Source organism: Centrocercus urophasianus, unplaced genomic scaffold, assembly GCF_019232065.1.
Source record: "Centrocercus urophasianus isolate 14NV4802_14NV808 unplaced genomic scaffold, USGS_Curo_1.0 seq_25, whole genome shotgun sequence".
Classification (NCBI taxonomy): Eukaryota; Metazoa; Chordata; class Aves; order Galliformes; family Phasianidae; genus Centrocercus; species Centrocercus urophasianus.
The window spans coordinates 10,198,112-10,218,675 of record NW_024884811.1 but is presented as its reverse complement, the minus strand read 5'-3'; the positions used below and the strand labels follow the sequence as shown (position 1 = coordinate 10,218,675).

Here is a 20,564-nt window from a genome sequence, read left to right as displayed (position 1 = left end):
TAAGGAAGAAAAGTACTGCTCTTGCACTTCTGCTCATTAGTTAAGCTATTTATTTGCTTGTTAAGTTGAAAGTTCCTCCTGCTATCTTAGTGGTGATAGAAGTGAGAGGTATTCACATCTGTTTAGGCTGTTTGTAAAACATAGCCCAGGTGAGAGATTACATCTAATTTGTTTCCTAAAATGGTAATGCTAGAAACTGTCTCTTCAGGAATCATAATTAGGACTTTACATTATTTTTAAAGTAAAACGATTTAGAGCCCATTTGCTTCCTAAAAAAAAAAAAAAAAAGCATTCAATGACGGTCCTACCAGAATGAGAAACCTAATTTTTTCTTTGATGAAGTGTGTTGAAAGTTGTGAAGGATTATAGGATTAATAATCATTGTATTATAATTGCATGTATAAGGACTGATACTGGAAATCCTTTATGAAGTTGTTACCGTTAACTGCTGTCTTGCCTTCCTGAAGTTCCATTTTCATGTTTGTATGTGGTTGCAAATGGGAGACCTTAAAACAAATTCCACTGCACAGTCCCAGGAACTTCCTAAGGCCAGGATACCTGTGAGTAACAGGAATCCCAGCAGTCTTGGATTCTGCATTCAGCAAACACCTCGCATTGAAAAGAAGGTCTGAGAGGCTGCAGATGCGTTTTGAGAAAGGGAATATAGAAAGGGGAATATGCAGTAACTGGCTTGAGTCTTTATGTTAGTTCTTGGCTGCTCAGAATAATGCGTTGGGGCACCAGCATTTTCTTTGTTAGTCATCTCTGTCAGGTCATTTTGGCGTGCTTTCTGTTGACTGGAATAGCGCTACCTTCTCCAGAATTAACTCATACAGGTCTGTTTTGAGAAGTTCAATTTGCACAGCAGGGGATGCATGAGTCTTACCTTAATTTGCTGGTTTTCTGTGCGTTGTCCGGAAGGATGGAAAGCACATCATACATCTTCTATCACTTTAAATGCAATCACAGGAGAGTTTGCAGTCATCATCCGAATTGATGTAGTGATTTTAATGAAATGGAGACACATAGACCTGTTAGGAGAGACATGGATCTGTTGGAGCATGTCCAGAGGAGGGCCACAAAACTGATCCATGGAATGGAACTCACTCCTACAGGGGCAGGCTTAGAGCTGGTGCTGTTCAGCCTGGAGAAGACTGCAAGGTGACCTGATAGCAGCCTTTCAGTATCTGAAGGGGAGCTACAGGAAAGAATGGGACAGACTCTTGAGCAGGGTCTGTGGCGAGAGGACAAGGGGAAATGGTTTCAAGCTCAGAGAGTATATTTAAGGTTAGATATACAGAAAATCTCTTTCACACTGAGGGTGGTGAGGCACTGGAACAGGCTGCCTAGTGATGTGGATGCCCCATCCCTGGAGACTTTCAAGGGCAGGCTGGATAAGGCCCTGGACAACCGGATCTAGCCATGGTGTTCCTGTTCTTTGCAGGGGAGTTGGACTAGATGGCCTTCAGTGAAGTGCCTTCCAACTCTTAGGATTCTGTGAAAAGCGTAAATATTAAGTAAATAAGTAAAAGTCCTTACTTTGAGATTGTTACCATGTAGTGTGATGGATTATTAAAGGGTTCTCTGCCTTGCAGGTAACATGCAATTATCAGTGAAGAGATCCTGCTATTACAGGGAATTCCAACTTCCCTGCTCTGCGCTGATTGCAGTAAAGAAGCAGAAAATAGGCCAGCTGTTAAGAGTCTATTGGAAGACACCATGTTTGTGGTTTTTAAATTGGCTTTTCATAAGCTCCCAAACCAATTAAAAGTGTTTTCTGGGAAGACTCTGTGCTTCATGGGTGAAAGTTTCATGTTCAGTGTTGTGCCACCACCCAGGCTAACAGGCACTTGCAGAACTTTCTATGCAGAAAGCTCGAGTTGATGGTACTGCTATCATAAGCTATAGAGGAAGCCTTAAAGAAAGATTGCCTTTTGTTATTTTATCAGAACTGATGGTCAAATTTCAGCTTCAACTGCAGTTGCCAGCAGTGTGAATGCTTGCATGTGTGGTAAGTAGGTGGCTACAGCACAAGCCCCAGCGTGCCTGCCACAGCTAGGAGCAGTGGTAATGGGTTAATGAAAATGAGTTGTCATTAAGTTGAAATGTGTGTGTTGGAAAGAAATGGAGATTAGAGAAGCTTTTTAAAGCAGCGGGGAAGATGGGTTAAAGTGAACCAAGTACCCCTGTTAATCAGCTCCAGATTGACTTTTGTTTTGTGCAAGAAACTACAGACAATAGTCATTTAGTCTCAAACAGCAGGGGTTTTCTTACACCAAAAAAAAGAAAAAAGAAAAAAAAAAGAAAAAGCAAAGCCTGCAACACCCCAGTTAATGGTCCCTGTAGGTGACTATTTCCTGGAAGGGCAGTAAATGGAGATGAGCAGCAGCTATGGGAGGCATACAGGAACACAGCATGGCTGTGCTCAGGGGAGGTACCCATGATGTGCCGATGCCCACTGGCTTCCATGTTTTTCCACATCACGTCATTGCAGTGGCTTTTGCAAACTGCGACTCTCACACAAGCTATTTGTGCTGTAGAAACTGACATCACACAGATACTTTTTTTAGAAGAGAAGCCTCCTTTTATTATCCCTAATAGCTGTTCCTAATATCCCTGTTCTGACTCTCATGACAGCTTCTTAGTCTATAAAGTTTTTTCACTAGATGATACAATAAGTAAGTCCAGGGCAAATATCCTATCCTAGCTATGATTACTTGAACAGTTATTTTGTGTACAGTAATTTGACTCTAGATAAAAGGTGACTCTAGAAGAAAGGAACAGAGGGCACACTACTTGTATGCTGGTAAACAAGCACTAGTACTGGGATTATTTTGTGCAGCTTGAGCTGAAATTTTTTGAAGAAAAATCTTTTTTTGAAGAAAATCTTTTGAAATGCAATAAACTAATGTGGATATTAGGTTATGGTCTAGAAATTATTTTGTTTGCATCTCCCGAGCCAACACTTCACCAAAGTGATCTGTCACTCTTCTTATACAGGTAGCATAATTCGTTGCATGAGAAGGCTAGAAGAATTGCTTCGGCAAATGTGTCAGGCAGCAAAAGCAATTGGAAACACAGAGCTGGAAAATAAGTTTGCAGAGGGTAGGTATTTCACTTCAAGAATAAGTATTCTGCAAAATATAAGGCAAGCTTTGATGTTCTTCGTGCTGGAGCTTGGGAACATAAACCTCTGTTGTTGACTTCAAGGCAAGGGGTAGCATTGCTCTCCCTATGCAATAACACCTGTTAGCATATATGCTAACCCAGTGCTACATAAGAAGTCAGGCTTTCTAAGTGCCTGACTGAAAATGAACACACAGTGCCTTAAGTCCCAAGTCACTTCCTCTGGTACTGCAGACTGTAATGGTGTTCGTAGCAGAAGTGCTTGTTTCAGTTGTAGTGGTAGGTAATGCTTTCCTTTTTTTTTTTTTTTTTTTTTTTTTATAGGTATTACAAAAATCAAGAGAGATATTGTGTTTGCAGCGAGCCTTTACCTGTAACAAAGTCCATAAGCTTCCCATGCCATCTTGAGTCAAGACATTGTTTTAATTGTATTTAAACCACAATAATTTCAACAAGGCATGTACAAACAGCAGTGTACGTAATGAGTGTTACCACATTCATAATAAAAATTTACAGTTTTACTATCTTTTGGTATTATTTTTTTTAAAGCAAGAGCTTGAACCAACAGCAATGTAAAGTTTAGATATACAGAACTGTTAGTGTTACTTATATACAGGTAAAGTGAGCATCCAAGAGCAGCAGCAGTCCTTTAAAGGCATTTACTTATATTACATAATTAGACTGGTGAAATTCTTTTCCTTTCAGAGACCAAGACAGTTGAAGTAAGTGAATCATTCTTCATGGTTGATGATTGCTGCCAAAGTGATTTCCATTTGTTGGTGTCTCATGCAGGGTTGTATGGGAATCTTCTTTTGGTTGAAATGTACATCCTCTCACTTTGAAGAAGTCAGACACATACACAACCTGAATGAATAAAGTAGTGTTAATCTCCTCTTTGAAACAAAGTATTTACCCATTTTTATCCATTAACATGAAGATAAATTCCACGCTCAATATTAAAAAGCAAAATCTAAAGAGATTTAAACATCAGAGAGGTGGAGGTGGTTCAACAGGCACTGCTTTTCTCTTAAGTATCACTTAAGTCACATTTCTCCAGAGCTGTTTAAAACAGTCTTCGCTCACAGAACTCCCTCCCTGATACACATCTCACCCACATCCCCTGTGTCTGCTGGACCAACTCTGCCTCTGTTATCTTTTTCTGAATTCCTTTAAACATGCATACCACATTGGGTTACTGTAGTTGTCTGTTTCCATCCTAGTTGGTTGAAAAGCTCTTAGGCTCGAGCAATTGTATTTTGTGTAACAGACAAAACAGCCCCATCTCATCACTGGCCCAGAGACTGCCTCACTATCCTCAGAATTACTGCTGCACCTTGTTTAAGAAGTCATCCAGTCCAAGAAGTTATTTTCCTTCTCCAGCAGTGTTCAAAAGGAAAGACAGGTGTGCTTTCATAGAATCACAGAAGGGCCAGGGTTGGAAGGGACCTCAGGCATCATCAAGCTCCATCCCCTCTGCCACAGGCAGGTCCACCAACGTCCCCATTTAATATCAGACCAGGCTGCCCAGGGCCCCAGCCAACCTGCTCTTGAACACCTCCAGGGATGGGGCATCCACAACCTGACATCCAACCTAAATCTTCCCTCCCTCAACTTAAAACCATTTCCCCTTGTCCTGTCATGATCTACCCTTGCAGAGAATTGAATCCCCTCCTGTTTGCAGGCTCCCTTTAGGTCCTGGAGAGCTGCAATAGGTCACCCCACAGCCATCTCTTCTCCAGGCCGAAGAAGCCCAGCTCGCTCAGCCTGTCTCTGCAGGGGAGGTGCTCCAGCCCTCTGGTTGTCTTTCCTCCAAACAGAGCTGCCTACCACTCTGCAGTTCTGCCCAACAAACATTTGATACACTCGTACACAGTTCAGGAGTTACTTACAATGAGTATAGCTACGAGTGCGCCTTGGATGAGCCCTGTTAAAACATCACTCCAGTGATGTTTGTAATCAGAAACACGGGACAGACCCACATAAATGGATGCAGCAATCAGACCAAACTGTATGGTAGGACGTACGAGTCTTGCCCAGTCTCCTTTCATTCTGGCCTGCAGATAAAGCTAAGAAAAGAAAATAAATTGTAAAATATTGTAGACACAGAAGCAGTTACACAGAGTTGTCTCATGTTTGTGTAAAGCGTTGAGGTGAAACCTGTGTTTGAAGACATTTTAACATCCAGCAGTGCTGCGCTCTCAAAAGTATACCATGGCAAAGGTTTGATAGTTGGAGTTCATGTTTTACATAAACTGTGCAAACTGCTATATTGATGTAATGTAGAACTTACTGTACTTCCACCGAAGTAACAGCCTTTTAAGGCTTAGAAAGAACCCCATGGAAATTTAATTGCCACATTGATTACAGTTAAGTAGATTTCTTATCAAGAGTAGTTGGCAACTGTATAGTCTTTCAAAAATAGGAAGCCCCATCTCACTCCAACTGGAAAGCACATTAGCACCTTGAGTAAAGTTCACAAGATTCATGAAGTTCGCATGATCTATGACCAGTTTTTAAGATTTATTCCCAATCACTTTCCTCAGCTGTCACTGGTTTAACTTCACTTGATCTATTCCAAGTCCTTTTCTACCAGCATATTAGCCATGCTGGTATACAAACGGATGCACGCAACTCCCATTCTTTTTCTCTCTCCTCCCTTAGTGCTACCTATCTTATGTGTATTTCTGCTTTCGTTGTGTTGCCCCAGGCTCATGCTATGACAACCCAAAGACAGCAAAGATCCTGCTTTTGTTTCCTTGTCTGCTCTGCCTAGGACAAGACCTCTTATTTCAGCTTCAAGAGGAGTTTCTAACAGCCACCCCGTAAACATCACAGGTTTTATTCTACAAGTTGATCCTGTCACACTAAAAAAAAATTTAAAAAAAAGTAGCACAGAGTTACTGTATTTTCTGAGAAGAACAATTCAGTTGGAAATTATATTTAAAATGAAGTACATCTTTCACTACCATCTAGGAACTGCAGGTCTAGTACAAACCTTAATTGACAGCTTCCATGATTTTGAAAGACTAACCTAAAACACAGACTTTAGGCACTGAGACAACATCGTAAGCTCTTGATAAATCCCTTAGGCTGACAGCTTCAAAAGCCAGGGCTGCTTTCTAGAAGCACTGCTTTCACAATGTAAATATCAGCACAGAGCACGTAGTGTAGATACAAAGGTGCTACTTTCCGAAGTTAAACATTTGGGGAATGGTTGGTTGGTTTCTCTGAGTAACTTGCATCATGACTTTGGCATGATGACTTTTCAGCTATAAATGGGCTGTCAGAAAGATCAATGCTATCCATAACTACTTCTCTTTAATAGCAAGGTCAGGATGAAATCAGACTCTGAGGAAGTTACAGCTAAGCCTGAACTGGAAAATTTTTTCTTTCAAGTAGCAGCGCTTGGCATATTTCTGGGGATGTTAATTTTACCACAGAGGAATAAAGGGAAGATTGTTGAGCCACTTCAAAAGTCAGTTGTCACAACGTTCTTCTAACAAAAGGTGTCTTAATGGTCCTGTGTTAACACTACTCTGGGATTTATGAAGAGCAGAGCAGGGGTGGGTCCAGGGAGAACACATTGGTAGTCTGCAAAGAGCTGGCTGTGCATCCGACAATGGGTGTTCTTTCCCCTTTCCCACTGAGTTCTGCTGAAGACAGCAAGAATTAGCTTGCTGTAATATTATTTTTTTTTCCCCATGTAAGCATTTCTGGTAGTTGGCAGACGTACAGTTATTAAGAGTTATGCAACTGCAGATACTTGGGAAACTGCATTTACCTCTCAAGAAATAAAATGAGGCAAGCTCACAGACAAAATAGTGTTTGAATCTCCCGTAAAGCAGCATGTATTCAGAGCACATCTCTGATTTTCCTCCTGCATGACAAAGCAGCAAGCAAAAAGGGACATCTACATGACAATCTCATTTCTGAACTGAGAGCAGTCTCAATCAGAATTCAGATCTGGAGCTTCATGCAAACCTAAGCATCAACTCCAGGCACCATACAGAAAATCCAGAGTCCCTCTTGAAAACCCTGCTAGAGGATGATGGATTTACACCACTCCAAAACAAAGTATGTTACGGGTGAGAAATCACACCACAGAGAAGCAGGATGACTGAGGCTGTGTTTAATTTCAGAGTAACAGCTGCTCTTCTGGTTACAATTGGATTTTCTGATACTGCTCATTAGATTGAGAGTCATTTCTTCTATAAGCCAGCTGCTGCAGTGGCAGATTCCATGTTATTTTTAAACAGGTAATTTCACATGCACATTACTTACAGTAGGCTCAGACAGTCATGCTCCCCTACAGACTGTTACTACAACCATGACTCAGAAAGACTGCAGCAACAAATCTGGCCTGAAGTAGGTCAGTAACGCTAGAGTAGAAAATAAAGTGGTCAAAAGAGAAAGGAGTTTTTACCTCTTGACTACATTTCCTGTAAAAAGCTTCATGCCAGAAGCGTGTCTGAGTGCTGCATATAGCACTATGTGCATCATGCATGTTTGTCCTGGCACTACACCAACAGAGCTATTTTGACCCTGTTGACTAACACTGACTTCAGATCATTTACAGAACCCCTCCCTGTATACACGGCATGCCTCTGGGCTTTTTGAACCTGGTTTTGCTCCTCTTCTAAGCCACAACACAGGCAAAGAAGAGAAACAGAAAGAAATCCCTGCCATTCCTCCCTCCCAGTTCAGGTCTCTGGGAATGAATAAGCTTTCTTATTCATCAGCAGAAGCAGGAGGAATGTCAGGAAGCTTCATCTTGCTAGTAGGACTGTAAAGCGCCTTGCAGTCCTTCCTTTGTTGCTGATAAAATATTCAGGAGCCTGGAAGAGAGTGCAACAGCCAGAGCTATTCAGGTAGGACTGTGCCTCTGTGAGCTGCAGCTATTTACCACACTGTCCATCTTCTCTGCCATCCTAACAATCTCTCTGATCTTTCAGCTGCGCTATTCAGCCATGATCCAACGATCCATTTCTCTTCCCTCCTCCAGTTTCTCATGGTTTGGTGTGGTTTTTTGTTGGTTTGTTTTTTTGTTTTTGGTTTTTTTTTTTTGTTTTTAAACTGCACAAACAGATTTCAGAAACATTCCTGAGATAGGATTAAAAGTAATCACCAGCATTTCTTTCACAGGCTAATGCTTACTGTACAATGAAAATATGTTCTCTACACCACACACATCCTGAACACAAGTTTCTTCTTAATCTATGGTCTGGTACTCCATTTCTAAAAATACACACAGGAATGAAGAGAAACTCGCAGCCACTTTGTGGCTCCTTGCAAGAAGCCACAGACATGAATGGAAGGGTCTCTGCAACTAGAGAATTATTTGCTACTCAACATTTCTAGCATAATTTTCAAGTATTTGCTCTTTCACCAGGACAGCATTAATATACACTACACACAGCTGCCTGCCTAATTTTAAAGTGCAGTGACTATTTCCTAGACAGACGTTTGGGGTGTAATCCATGTGGCTGCACGAGAGAATTTCCTAACAGTCAACATCTCACATCCCTACCTTCAGGCACAGAATCTTAACTCTGCTAAACCCCATTCATTTCACTAGGGAAGGCAAACTTTCAAATACTCAGTTTTAATGTTTAGAACTTATACAACATTTTTCATTTAATATCTATCTTCTGTTTTTCTTTCCAGAAGCCTGTTACATACGTTTTCCACACTGCAAAACTTTTTTTTTTTTCGTTAAGTCACTGCCAGTCTTCCTACAAGAAGGGAAGGAAAATGAAGAAAACATTGTGTGTTCTTTCCCTCCTCCATTACTCCATATAGACTTCATTTGTCCACCTATTCATTTGTTCTGTCATCATTTGAAAGCTGTTTAATTTAACAGCATTTTAAAATTTCCTGATGTCAGAGGGCCTTTTTAATTACATTCCGTAAATGTATCCTACTCTGTCTCAAGGAATGAGAAGATGGGTTTCCCTTTGGAGATGCACCTATTTCTCCATTCCCCCTCCTCCCCCGACTGTTTTTGCCTCAATCCTACTATATTCATTGCATTGTAAAATTAATTAAGCAAGCCAGAAAGTACAATTGTTATCCTGGTGAGACCTCCCCAAGACATGGAAGAATCAGAACACTTCTAAATTTGCCCAAGTAAAAGAGATAAAGGTCAGTAGAAAAAGAAAAGAGCAGAAGATCAGTTTTCCTATCAAATAAGTCCAACTTAGAGACACCACAGTAGTCCAATACAAACTTCATACTTGGTCTACTTTTGGTCATCATCTAGCCTCAGCTTCATGGTGTCTACCTGAGCATCAAGAAAGAGCACAGTTCAGCTGATCCCAGAAATCCAAAGAGCCACGAAGAGCAGTCAGTGCTGCAGAACCCCACCATAAGGATTTTTCCCAATCCAAGCTCTGAACTGGCATTGCATAAAAGCTGCTTCAAGCTTGCGCACACATGTATGTAGTTAGCATTATTGTTTATGGGGTGAAGGGACTGGGTACAAAGGTTGCATGTTTGGGTTTTACGTTGTTAATGAGGAAGAAGTGAAAGGAAGAATGGAAAGCACAGGAGGCACTAGCAGCCATTCAGACTTCAGAAAAAACAGCCAGCCTCAGCAATTATTACGGAGGGCCTCCAGAAGACCTGAGGAGAATAAAGGCTGAGAATCTAGGCACACACTGAAGGACAGAAAAACTGTGTTTCTATTGACATATCAAATACATCCTTTCAGGACACTGTCCTCCTGTTCTCAAATGGTAAGGTCCTCCACAAGCAAGCTGTGTGGATGCACTGACAGCCAACGTAGCAATCCATCCTCCATCTCCAGCAGTTATTAAGCATGGCCTATCTGTAGGGAGAGTAGAATCCAATAACCTCGATACAAGCTTATACAAGACAAAGTTTGCACCTGAGTATTTTCAATATAAACAGTTATTCAACATGACCCTGCAAAAGAATGGAGGAGATGAGACCATACATTCACCCTGTTGGTTGTTTTTTTTTTCATAACGCTATGAAGCAACAAAAAGCATTAAGACACGCGGATGACCTGCCATCTATTCCATCCTATTCCTGCTCAGCAATCCGCAGACCAAGACCTCTCTGTTCTGCTTGCAATAGGCAACACAGAAGAAAAAAAGGCCTCCTGTCACATCATCCAAGCTTTCCACTCCTGTGAAAGTATGGAGATTAATTCCACCCTTTTGCACATTAGAAGAAACTTAGAGATTACTTTGTACAAAAGCCATTTTGTATAGAACCTATTATTTTTGCTCTGTCAGCAAAAACTCCAGAATTCCAAGCAGTATAGGAAATCCAGGAAACTGAGTAAAAATTGCAAATTCTCAGCACAAGTGTCCCAACAGGCACCAGAAGTGCTGAGAAACAGCATAGCAGTCACACGAGCTTGCACTCTGCAACCATTAATTACAAGTGCAAGAGCTCCCTTCATTCCCAAAGCACCATTTATAAACGCAGGGCTCTAGGCATCAACCAGCCAAGCACTGCCAGCAAACCAGGAATCCAGTGTGCATTTTTGTGAAGCTTGATGTTAACATGTAGTGCCTAACTGAAGTAATTTTAAAAGACATACTTTTTTTTTAAAAGACATCCAAACAGAAAACTTGCCAACTTCTGAACCACAAAGGTGTAGGACAATTTAAGTAAACCATGAGTTGAGGATCTTCAAAAAGAAAAAAAAAACAAAAAAAACAAAAAAAAAACTTGGAGACTAAGGTCTGTTATGCCTTCCTAATGAGATTTAATTTTCTTAAATAAATAAATACTTACCACAGAATCACTCAGGTTGGAAAAGACCTTAAAGATCATGGAGTCCAACCACAACCTAACCATACTACCCTAACGCTACCATAAGGCCATTAGATATCATTTAATAAATAGGTGTAGCTTTTGTATGCCGAAACCTAAACTACAGCCAACTAAAACCAAAATACTTTACTTATTAAATACTCTACTTATGATCCCTGTTTTATCTGCATCTCTATTTTCTTTGGAGTGGTCAGAAAACAAAGGAGAAAGAAGCCACCAATTCAGAAATATTTTTCCCTTTTTATAGAAGGAAAAGGATATAGGTTTGCACTTAGTTCCAGGTGGAGATGCACATGGGCTGCTGCTGAAACTCTATCCTCATACACTCCACCCAGGCATTCCTCCTGACACCTGAGCCACCTCTAGTGTTTGAACATTATGTGCTGCTCAGGGAGCTGCTCCATTGGACAGATAAATAAAGGAAACAAAGTTTGCCAGAGGAGGGCAAAAAGGCAGTGTACATACTAGCCTAGCCTCAGACAGCTGCATACTGCCATCAGAAAGTATTTGATACTGTGAGAGCTGCCTCCCATGCAACAGAGAAACCTCCTGTCACGTACTAGTTTAGAAGGCAAACTGAAAGTACAGTCAATGTATTTTATACAGACATTTCCACCAGACAAGTAATAATTCTTCAGTTGTTTTGTTTAGTAATCTTCCAGCTGCAGCCTAGCTGTACGTTGTAGAAATAGTTTACTGACATCACTTTTTACCATAAAGCAGGGAAAACTTCAACATTCTATTTTACTCCAAAAACTAACGCTTGTCTTTTTCTGATGAGAAAAGTATTTGCTTCTGTTCCTCTAGCAAACACCAAATTACAGAAGCCTCTACAGAAGGTGAGCTCTGCAAGGAAATGCTTTCATCTTTGTCCTGCAGGAGCTAATTCACAATAATCTCATCACTACCAACAGCTGCAATTCCCAAGTGCACTACAGAAGTCTCTTTTCTCTTCATTTGCTTGCTACTGAGAAGTCTAAACACTGGTACTGAATGAGTACTAGGAGAGTATGCAGGTGGGAGAAACGCAAGCGTCTCCATCCTTGAGTCTCATAGCATGACCAGTTATCCTTTATTTTTTAATTTGTGCTTCAAGTAACATGCTTCTGCCCAAAGCTACAGCCACACAAAATACTCTCAGTAGGACATGTCCTCCTATTAGTTTTGGAAGACCAGACAGTCCTCAACTTTCACATGGGCAGAAACTCACTAGGGACTTCCATAGCTTAGTTCAAGTACTATTTGGGAAAGTGAAGAAACACTGCCATGCAAACAAATGTATGTAAGATACTGTGGTAAAAGCTACCAGGCCCTTATTTGGGAATTGCTGCACCCAACCTTTAATCCCAACATAAACAAGATTTCAGGAGCAACGTCTGATTTTCACATTTAGGATTATAAATATATACACACCCACCAAAAAAAAAAAAAAACAAAACCAAAAAAACAGCCTAAACCCAGCTTCCATTTGTGTCTAGCGTGTCGCCTCTCTGCACAGGGCATAGGCTGCCAGTCCAGGTCACTGAAATACAAATTGCTCTCTAGTTCTCTTCTATAATTTCCTGCTTCCATGAGCACACAAGATCTACTTTCCCAGTGAACAGTGGAAGAGCTTATGAGCAACTCAAGTTACCTTTCACAGATTCTTTACCCCCCCATCCCACATTACTCTCCCCAGAATAGCATGGCAGCTTGGCTGGTTCCTGGGCACAATTCCTCACCCTAGCAAGGGGCAGCCAGTAACATGCCCAGGCTACCTGCAGCCAAGTCCGACTCCATTACAGCAACTCAATCCTCAGGGCTGCACCCCTTGCTGCCAACTGCAGTGGATGCAAAAGGGTCATTCTGGCCAATGAAGATAGAGCACACATTGAACAACTTTGGTAGATTTCAGATAGAACATTTAAAACTTTTTTTTTTTTTTTTAAATGAAAGTCTGAAGTGTTGATGGACAGCAGTATCTACTTTCAAGGCAGGAATGATATTTTAGTAGCAGAGAAATTGCTAGGAAAGGTGTTCAGTTACACTTGTCCTCCTATCTTCCAATCCAGATAAGATGGTTTTGTTAATACAAGGGGGAATGTGTCAGCTGTTTAATAACGAAAGGGAAGGACCAGCAAGGGGTGGGGATGCCAACATTTTGTGCTCCAGCATCTGTTACTAAATCACTAGGTTCTCAGATGCCGCTGCTGCTCAATCTCTCCATGGTTTCCACATGAAGTTGCTGTTAGCAAAAGCTTCCCAGAGATAACAGTTCAGTCTCAAGCTGATCCACCTATCTCAGCCAAAAGAATCCCAAAACACATTGAATCACCATCATTGCTTCCTGGCCTGACACTTTACAACTCATTCCATAAGATGACAAATAAGAAGACTAAAAGCAAACAAGTCTAGCCTAAAAACTCAGGTCTTAAACTGGTCTGCCAGACACCACAGTTTTTTGACAGTAACATGGCATCATAATATCCAGTTTGGTGCTATTTAACACTTCCTAAAGATACTAAAGAGATATTCTGTATTACCTTTCTTCCAAAAATGTTAGATGAGTGTTTTATGAAACAGAATTAGTGCATCCTTCCCCTTTCCCAAAGGGATGAACAGACTGCCTCTCCCAGCGGGAAGTCTCACTGACCATAGGCACCATCACAGAATGGCCAGGGTTGGAAGGGACCTCAAGGATCATGAATCTCCAACCATCTCATGAACCATCCTTGTGTCTATTTTCATGCCATGCAGTCACACACAGCAAGCTACACGAGATCAATTCAGCTGAAGATTTTGCACATAAACATGCTGGAAATCCAGGTACAATAACAAGATTTAAGCTCATTACAGGTTTCTGTAGAAGGCTTTAACCAGATACCAGCTTAATGAGGCTGCTATCCATTTTGGATGTATTTCAGGTGATGTGGAATCAAAGATTCATTCCTTTTACTTAGACAACCTTAGCAGATGTAAGGGAGGCAAACTGCTCACAAAGGGAAATTCAGAAAGGTAATATTAAGTAGCTGTAAATACTGGTGAGCAAAGCTTCCCAAAAATACACGTTCAAGTTACAAACAAGTAAATATTCCCATCCCTGAAGTTAAAAGTTCACTTCTGCTCTCTACAAACCAGAGGACAAACTAAGGAGAAAAGCTTCAAATTCCCAGTTCTGATTTACTTCAGACTATTCATTTTGAACAGTTCAGAGGACGTGGTATTCATTCATGTTTCCCCAGCTCCTCCCAGGTGTAATTTATGTGTTTTCAGTTTGGAAGTTTACACTTTCCAGCTCTTATCCTTTCCATTTTGTTCAGACTGCCATGTTTTTCAGCTGGCACTTCTACTCATCAGTAATCCCAAGGCATAATTCTCTACAGATACTTAAATCAGATTTTCTTCTGGGATTCCTGAAGCAAGGAAATTGAGACCATGTAGTCAGAACCCCTGCTTCCATGCTAATGAAGCCTCCAGAAAACACACATTAAAGTTGCAGCACGTCTAAAGAGAAGAAAAAACAAAACACATCCTTCCCTTTAAGTATAAAGACTGAATTGCATACTATTTTCACATAACCTTCCCTCACTTTGAGACTAGACACTCATCACAGAAGTATGTTTAAACCTGCAGTTTTTTTCCCTCCCAGTATCAGGAGTTGTGCAGTTGCAACTCAGACATCATAGCTTCCAGACTTCCCAAATTTTTCTTATCACCAATAGTTCTCTGCGAAGTACCACATCCCCTGCGAAGTGCTACATACACTACCAGCATAAGTCACCAGTCACCACATGCACACCTCGTGCCTGCCTCTGTACCTTCTTCCAGACATCATTCCCACTAACCTCTTGTGCTAAACTTCTGCTTAGTAGGGAATGCACAGATGACTGCATAGAGACACTTGTAAAGCCCACTTTTCTATTACCAAAAAGAAGCACTTAAGAGTTTTAGCAGCAGAAGCCCTGCATGTTAGGTAAGAAAAAGATGTGCTAAGTGAGAAAAATTCAAACCAGGCTGCAGTACTTTGATTTTTGCCAATACTAAAAAAATGTTTTTGCCCCTTAGGATTAGAACCAGCATGCTTCTGCTCCTCATGGAGATAAACAATGTAAAGCAGATAGCACAGCATAAATGCTCAATACGAAGGCATGACCAGCTCCTAACTTTTATGTCCTTCTTACATTGCTACTAGAGAAACTTCTGCCTTAGTTCAATCTTCATTCAGAGCATCAGAACATCCTGCTAAGTAGTAAGACCCTGAAGGATTATTACTCTACGTACATTGTTACTCCATGGACATTACTGTAGCTGCTTAGAAGTCAAAGCATCTAAAGTTACTGGAAGTGATATATCACCTCTTACTAGTTTTTTAAATCCACCAGGTGCTCCTGTACATAACAGAATGTGCAGCTACCATATAACTTGCTTCTTACACAGCAATTCTGTCTCAGGTAACTGAGCTGAAGAGGCATTCCATTACTTATCTAATATTCTGCAATTTATCTTGATTTAAGCCACACATTTTAAGCACATCCTCATTTTACAGTAGCAATGCCTGTGCTATCTGTGGCGGCGATCATTTCCCATTTGACTTCTCCCAGTACCGCTCCTTCATGCACAACCTGCCAGTGTTCATGAATTCAGAACAGTTAAAAGAACACGTTCTGCAGTACACACAAGGCAGATTCCTCTAGTCCTTAGGAAACCAGCATCTGGTTATGATTAACGCTGCTATGAGTAATGCCACATGTTCACAATTTTGTCCTGCTCATGACTCAGACTGCAGCTAGAGTAAGTGTGCAAAGAGCAGATGAAGCCAGCATCAGAGTTCAGTTAACAAACAGGTTATCAAATGCTGCAGGCCTGGTTTAGAGCCAGGAGCAGCACTCTGCCTTGCCACGTGGGCAAGGAGGAGGGTGAGAAAGCATTTGCCTCATCTTCCTGTAGTAGCTGCCTGCTTAAATACTTTTGTTTTGTGGTTTGCTTTTTAAAAAAACTACCAAGACCACAGTCAATGCAAAGGTTGGTATGCAGCGATACCATATTAATTAGCAGAAAAACACACCTACACCTGCACAGAAGTTGTTAGCCCTCTTCAGACGTTCCTATGAAAAAACAACTCTAATCTCAAAGTCTCCTACTCTTTGTACTGCTCAGCCAGAGAAGTTAAACAAGAAACAGAGGTGCAGGAAAAGAAAAAGAACACCTCCTCCCCCAGGCAGGGTCAGACTGCTATAAAAAAAAAAAAAAAGTCTTATCAAAATTGGACTGTGTAAACTCAGGGTATAGTTTAGTAGGAAACATGTGAGAAGATAAATTCCTTCAATGACTGACAATATTTCACTTTCTGAGCACAATATCCTAACACTGGGGGTTACAACAGCAGTTTCTTGCACCATCTCCCAAGAGCCAAAACTGCAGCAGCAGCCACCATGAGGCTGAATGTGTGACCAAACAGGTCCAATGCAGGCCTTTGAGCACACTTTGAAATTATGTTCCTTCTTGTGTGCTTCCAATTTCAAGACTGCTTTCCTTTCTCTAACATTTGTAATTCTGTTCTGAACATTTTTCTGCCACACCTGAATGATATATGAATTTATGTGCAATACATCACTGCTTCACAAATGCCTTGTTATGAGAGTTAAGGATATCTGTACACCTGCAGGTTAAGGGACTGATACAAGCTCTGGATTTACAGCATTTTAAAATGGGACACAGAAGGATCTGACTCATATTGTCTACCTCCTTCCCCATGCAGAAGGTTGCTAAGTGTGAAGCATGCAGATAAGCACACAAAACTCCATAGCTGACTGCATCTCAGGTCATGAGTTCAGCAACTCTGCACACAAGCATGAATTTAGAAAAGAAACCACCAAGCACATGTACAGGCTACTACAGACAGGGTTATTCAAACCATGTGAAGAAACTCGCATATTCAAAAGAAGAATAGCAAATAAAAATCTTGCTCTTTTTGCCAAAGATTGCATTTTTTCTAAAATCCTAGCAAATTAAACAGAGCCTGGAAGTCCAAGCATAAATATCATTACACAGCACTCATGCTATTTAGATGTTGTCTCAGTGTTAAGGCAAATAACTAGGGCATAGGAAGATTGAGCACAGGTAGGGGGAGTTTTCATTATGAGGCAAGATTTCAAAACAGCAACCTTCCTCTGAGTCCATACTGGCTGAAAAGTCCTGCTCACGACCACCTTCCCCACAAGACATGTCAAGCTGGACTCATTCATACAAGTAGCAGAGATAAAAGTTCAGACAGACTGAGATCTATGACCAATGACTTTCATCCAATCAGTACAGATTATTATAAACCAGACTCATTCTTATCATACACATCGTAAACTTTCTCTGGTCTAAGTTTGTGCTTCTGAAGGGTTGCAACGTCATATTCTCACAGGCATCATGAAACCATGTAAGAAGAGGTTAAGGGACAATTGAACGCAGCAGGACAAGTCAGTATAAGGTTGCTACATAACAGTAATAGCTTCATCATATCATGGAAATGGTGGTTTTGATCCATGTATTCCGTTTTTTGGAACTGCATCACAAGTAGACCTGTATGATTTTGGAGACTAGAAGAGACAGTGAACAAGGAAAAAAACAGTGGTTGTTGTTTTTTTTTTTTTTTTTTTTTTTAAACACAGCTGAACAGATGAGAAACATTATAGTATATTGTATATAAGTATCCAATTTTTAGTGTTACAAAGCTTATTCTAGGAGGAGTTTTTTTGACTCAAGCTAACTTGAACTGAAGCGTATGAGGCTTTAGGCTTGAAATTGAAAATCAACGCTCAAGGAAGAAGCCCTTCAAATCCTCATACATTGGAAACTATCAAAAAAATTGTAGTCTTATTTTTATTTCTGCAGCTAAACTTCTCCCCTTACTTCCCATGCCCTTTAACTCTTCTCCTGTTGGGGTGGAGAGGTATGTAAAAGTAGGAAGAATTAGAAAATGAAGTTGGTCTCCTGTTTAGAACTTATGGACTCATTCATATTTGATTAAGCTTAAGTCTAGGGCTTTGTATTAATTTATTTCTTTAATGAAACATGCAAAGCCTAATCAAATCAAACATTTCTTATTGCAGAGTTTTGCATCAGGTAAATAAGAGTTGGGTTGGGTTATTTTTTTCCCCACTATTAAATACATGGAAAAAACATACTTACTGCTAGGAATAGCATGCAGTACATGGAGAACGAAGAATGGCCAGAATAAAATGATAGTCTGGAAGAAAAAACAACAAACATTTCAGTATTTTTCCATGTTTGCCACAGTGACACAGGAAAAAAAACAAACATTCCCATGCCATTTCAAGATTGCTATCAAGGCATAACAGACATCATTTGTTTCTGTCAGTAGGTTTTGACAATTAGCAGAAGCCCCACTGTTTCAACATCAAGTTGATCTCAGCATCAGGCAGTAACTCCCTGTCCTTCAACTCAAGTTCAACCTGTAAGCAAGCACATCCTGAAACTAGAAACAGCGTATATTAGAGCAGAATAATTGTTTAGCATTCTGACGTTTCTGAAAATTTTCAGGACAAAAAGCCTAAATATACCAATTAAAAATCAAGTGTTTATCAGATAATCACAGTATGCACACAAGCAGCGTAGTTACTGTATGTCACCATCAAGAGACAACATAAACTGCTCCTATTTAGATGTGCACATTTCTGAAATGTGAGAGTTCATATAGACCATGATTGTCTGCCACTGAAGGGAAGAAAGGCAGCTAGCCAAGTGCAAAAGCTGACACCTAACCCTGTATTTGTAGAAACAGCTTTACACTTGGCTATTTCCGTTAGGGAAGGCAACACTACCTCTGACTTCTAAACAGCTTCTGGAAGGCCCAGGCTGAAAGGCACTAACATCACCACTTCATCACCAACTTCACCTTTAGGGAAGTGGCTTAGGAAAAAGCATAGAACAGCAGATGCCTGACAGGGCACAGAACAAAGCCCAGCCACTTCTTCGTCAAGAAGAGACAACAAAATGCTAAGAGATTTCTGATCCAGTCCTAAACAGGGAAATGAAACTATACTTCAGCTCTCTTCTACACATTACACAGAGCACATTGCTGAGAAAACGTTTAAGTCTCTTCACAGGTTATCTAGCAGGTCTCACTCAGTCTTCTGTGTAATTTAAGGGTGCTGTGTTACACCCTCACTTAAACCTGACAAACAAATTAGCACAGGTTAATAAGTTTTGTGGATTCCCAGGCAGCTCCCTGCCACCTCCAGCAGGTGTCCCAGCTGGTCACCGCACCTGGGGCCTGAATCAGGGATCAGTAAAAAGTCTCAGTCAGTCTGCTCTCCCGTCAAAGAGTAACAGCGTGCCGCAGGGCAATCGGATTTACCGCAGACGTACCACAAGGGAGGTAAGAAAGCAATCTCGTGCACAAAACTCCAAAACTGCATGATTAGTTTGCATGCACAGCATTAAGAAATCCACTGCAGAGGAGTAAGAAACTTACAGCAAGTGTTCTCTGTAGCTCTTAGTTTACATTTGACTATATTGGACTTTCAAACTACTCAAAAACAGCTATTTTTGAGCTATTTCAAGCACTACTAAGAGCTTTGTTTCAGAGAAACTGGAATGAACTCCAAAAAGATGAGCTTTGTATATGTAAGTATCACAGATGTTTTCCATTCTTCAATATAAAAGCATCTTCAGATGTTTTAAATTTAAAAAAAAAAAAAAAAGTAAGACTGCAATTTTTGCAGGATAACCTTCCTCTACTCCAGTGCTTCTTAACTCTTCTGCGTTAAAATCGGTTTAGAACTCTGCTGTGAAAGCCAGAATGACAAGAACCTGGAAATATTCTGTCTGTCGGACACAACAACCAAGTACTCTTGAAGTGCCAACAATGAATTCCTACTATGCCAGTATTTTATCCACCACCATTTAGGCTATTGCTGTTGTCCTTAAGATCTTCTCCTGTATCTCCTGAGGGCAACACACTGCCAGCTGAAGGAATTCAGAAGGTTATTGAATGAGAGAAAAGATCTCTTACATTCGTTTTTTTGAATCAATATGTTAAATATGTTGCAGCCTACAGACATTCGTGGTTCTAGACAAACACAAGCACAGTGTAACATTAAGAATACCTTGTTCCAGATTGAAGATTGCAAAATTTAAGTGCACTCTCATCCGACAGATTAAATTAGCTGTACATGACTGAAAACTTAGTGTTTAGCACATGAAGTATTGCCAAAAATACAACTTGGACAAAATATTGATCCAATTTGTACATTGTGCAATCCCAGTGAAAGTTCTTTGGCAATACTGCTGTCTCTGGACTTGTTAAAAATAAAACAATAATTGTTAAAATCTTAATGCTTTTCCATTGTTTCAGTTAAAATATTTTGAAAAGGTTTCAGGACCATTCCTCAGCACACAAATACCTTCTCAAAGCCAGCAAAACATCCTGTCTACTGTACCAGACAACCTGCTTCACAGCCCAGGCCTCCTTGGAAGCACATTGCCAGTGCTGGCCTGCCATGAGTCAGGAATTTTACAAGTAAATAACAATTAAGAAATAAAAGTAATTAAGTATATATATATATATATATATACACTTATATATATACATACTATATATATATATATATATATATAAAATATATATATATATATATATA

General features: G+C 40.4%; 2 protein-coding genes and 1 long non-coding RNA gene across 4 annotated transcripts in view; 2 read left to right on the top strand and 1 right to left on the bottom strand.

The window, feature by feature from the left end:
• The window catches only part of MTREX (Mtr4 exosome RNA helicase), a 43,121-nt gene extending 39,471 nt beyond the window's left edge, over positions 1-3,650 (top strand). Inside the window, exons 26-27 of the mRNA XM_042825588.1 lie at positions 3,001-3,105; positions 3,451-3,650. Coding sequence (XP_042681522.1) covers positions 3,001-3,105; positions 3,451-3,503 — 158 coding nt within the window. The 3' untranslated portion in view covers positions 3,504-3,650. The remainder of the gene's footprint in view (positions 1-3,000; positions 3,106-3,450) is intronic.
• The window catches only part of PLPP1 (phospholipid phosphatase 1), a 56,153-nt gene continuing 39,119 nt past the window's right edge, over positions 3,531-20,564 (bottom strand). For both annotated transcript variants that reach the window (XM_042825591.1, XM_042825589.1), the window contains exons 4-6: positions 18,091-18,148; positions 5,016-5,192; positions 3,531-3,990 (exon numbers count right to left, since the gene is read on the bottom strand). In XM_042825591.1, coding sequence (XP_042681525.1) covers positions 3,865-3,990; positions 5,016-5,192; positions 18,091-18,148 — 361 coding nt within the window. In that variant the 3' untranslated portion in view covers positions 3,531-3,864. The remainder of the gene's footprint in view (positions 3,991-5,015; positions 5,193-18,090; positions 18,149-20,564) is intronic.
• The window catches only part of LOC122163972, a 5,270-nt gene continuing 3,885 nt past the window's right edge, over positions 19,180-20,564 (top strand). Inside the window, exon 1 of the long non-coding RNA XR_006170086.1 lies at positions 19,180-19,300. This is a non-coding gene — a long non-coding RNA (uncharacterized LOC122163972). The remainder of the gene's footprint in view (positions 19,301-20,564) is intronic.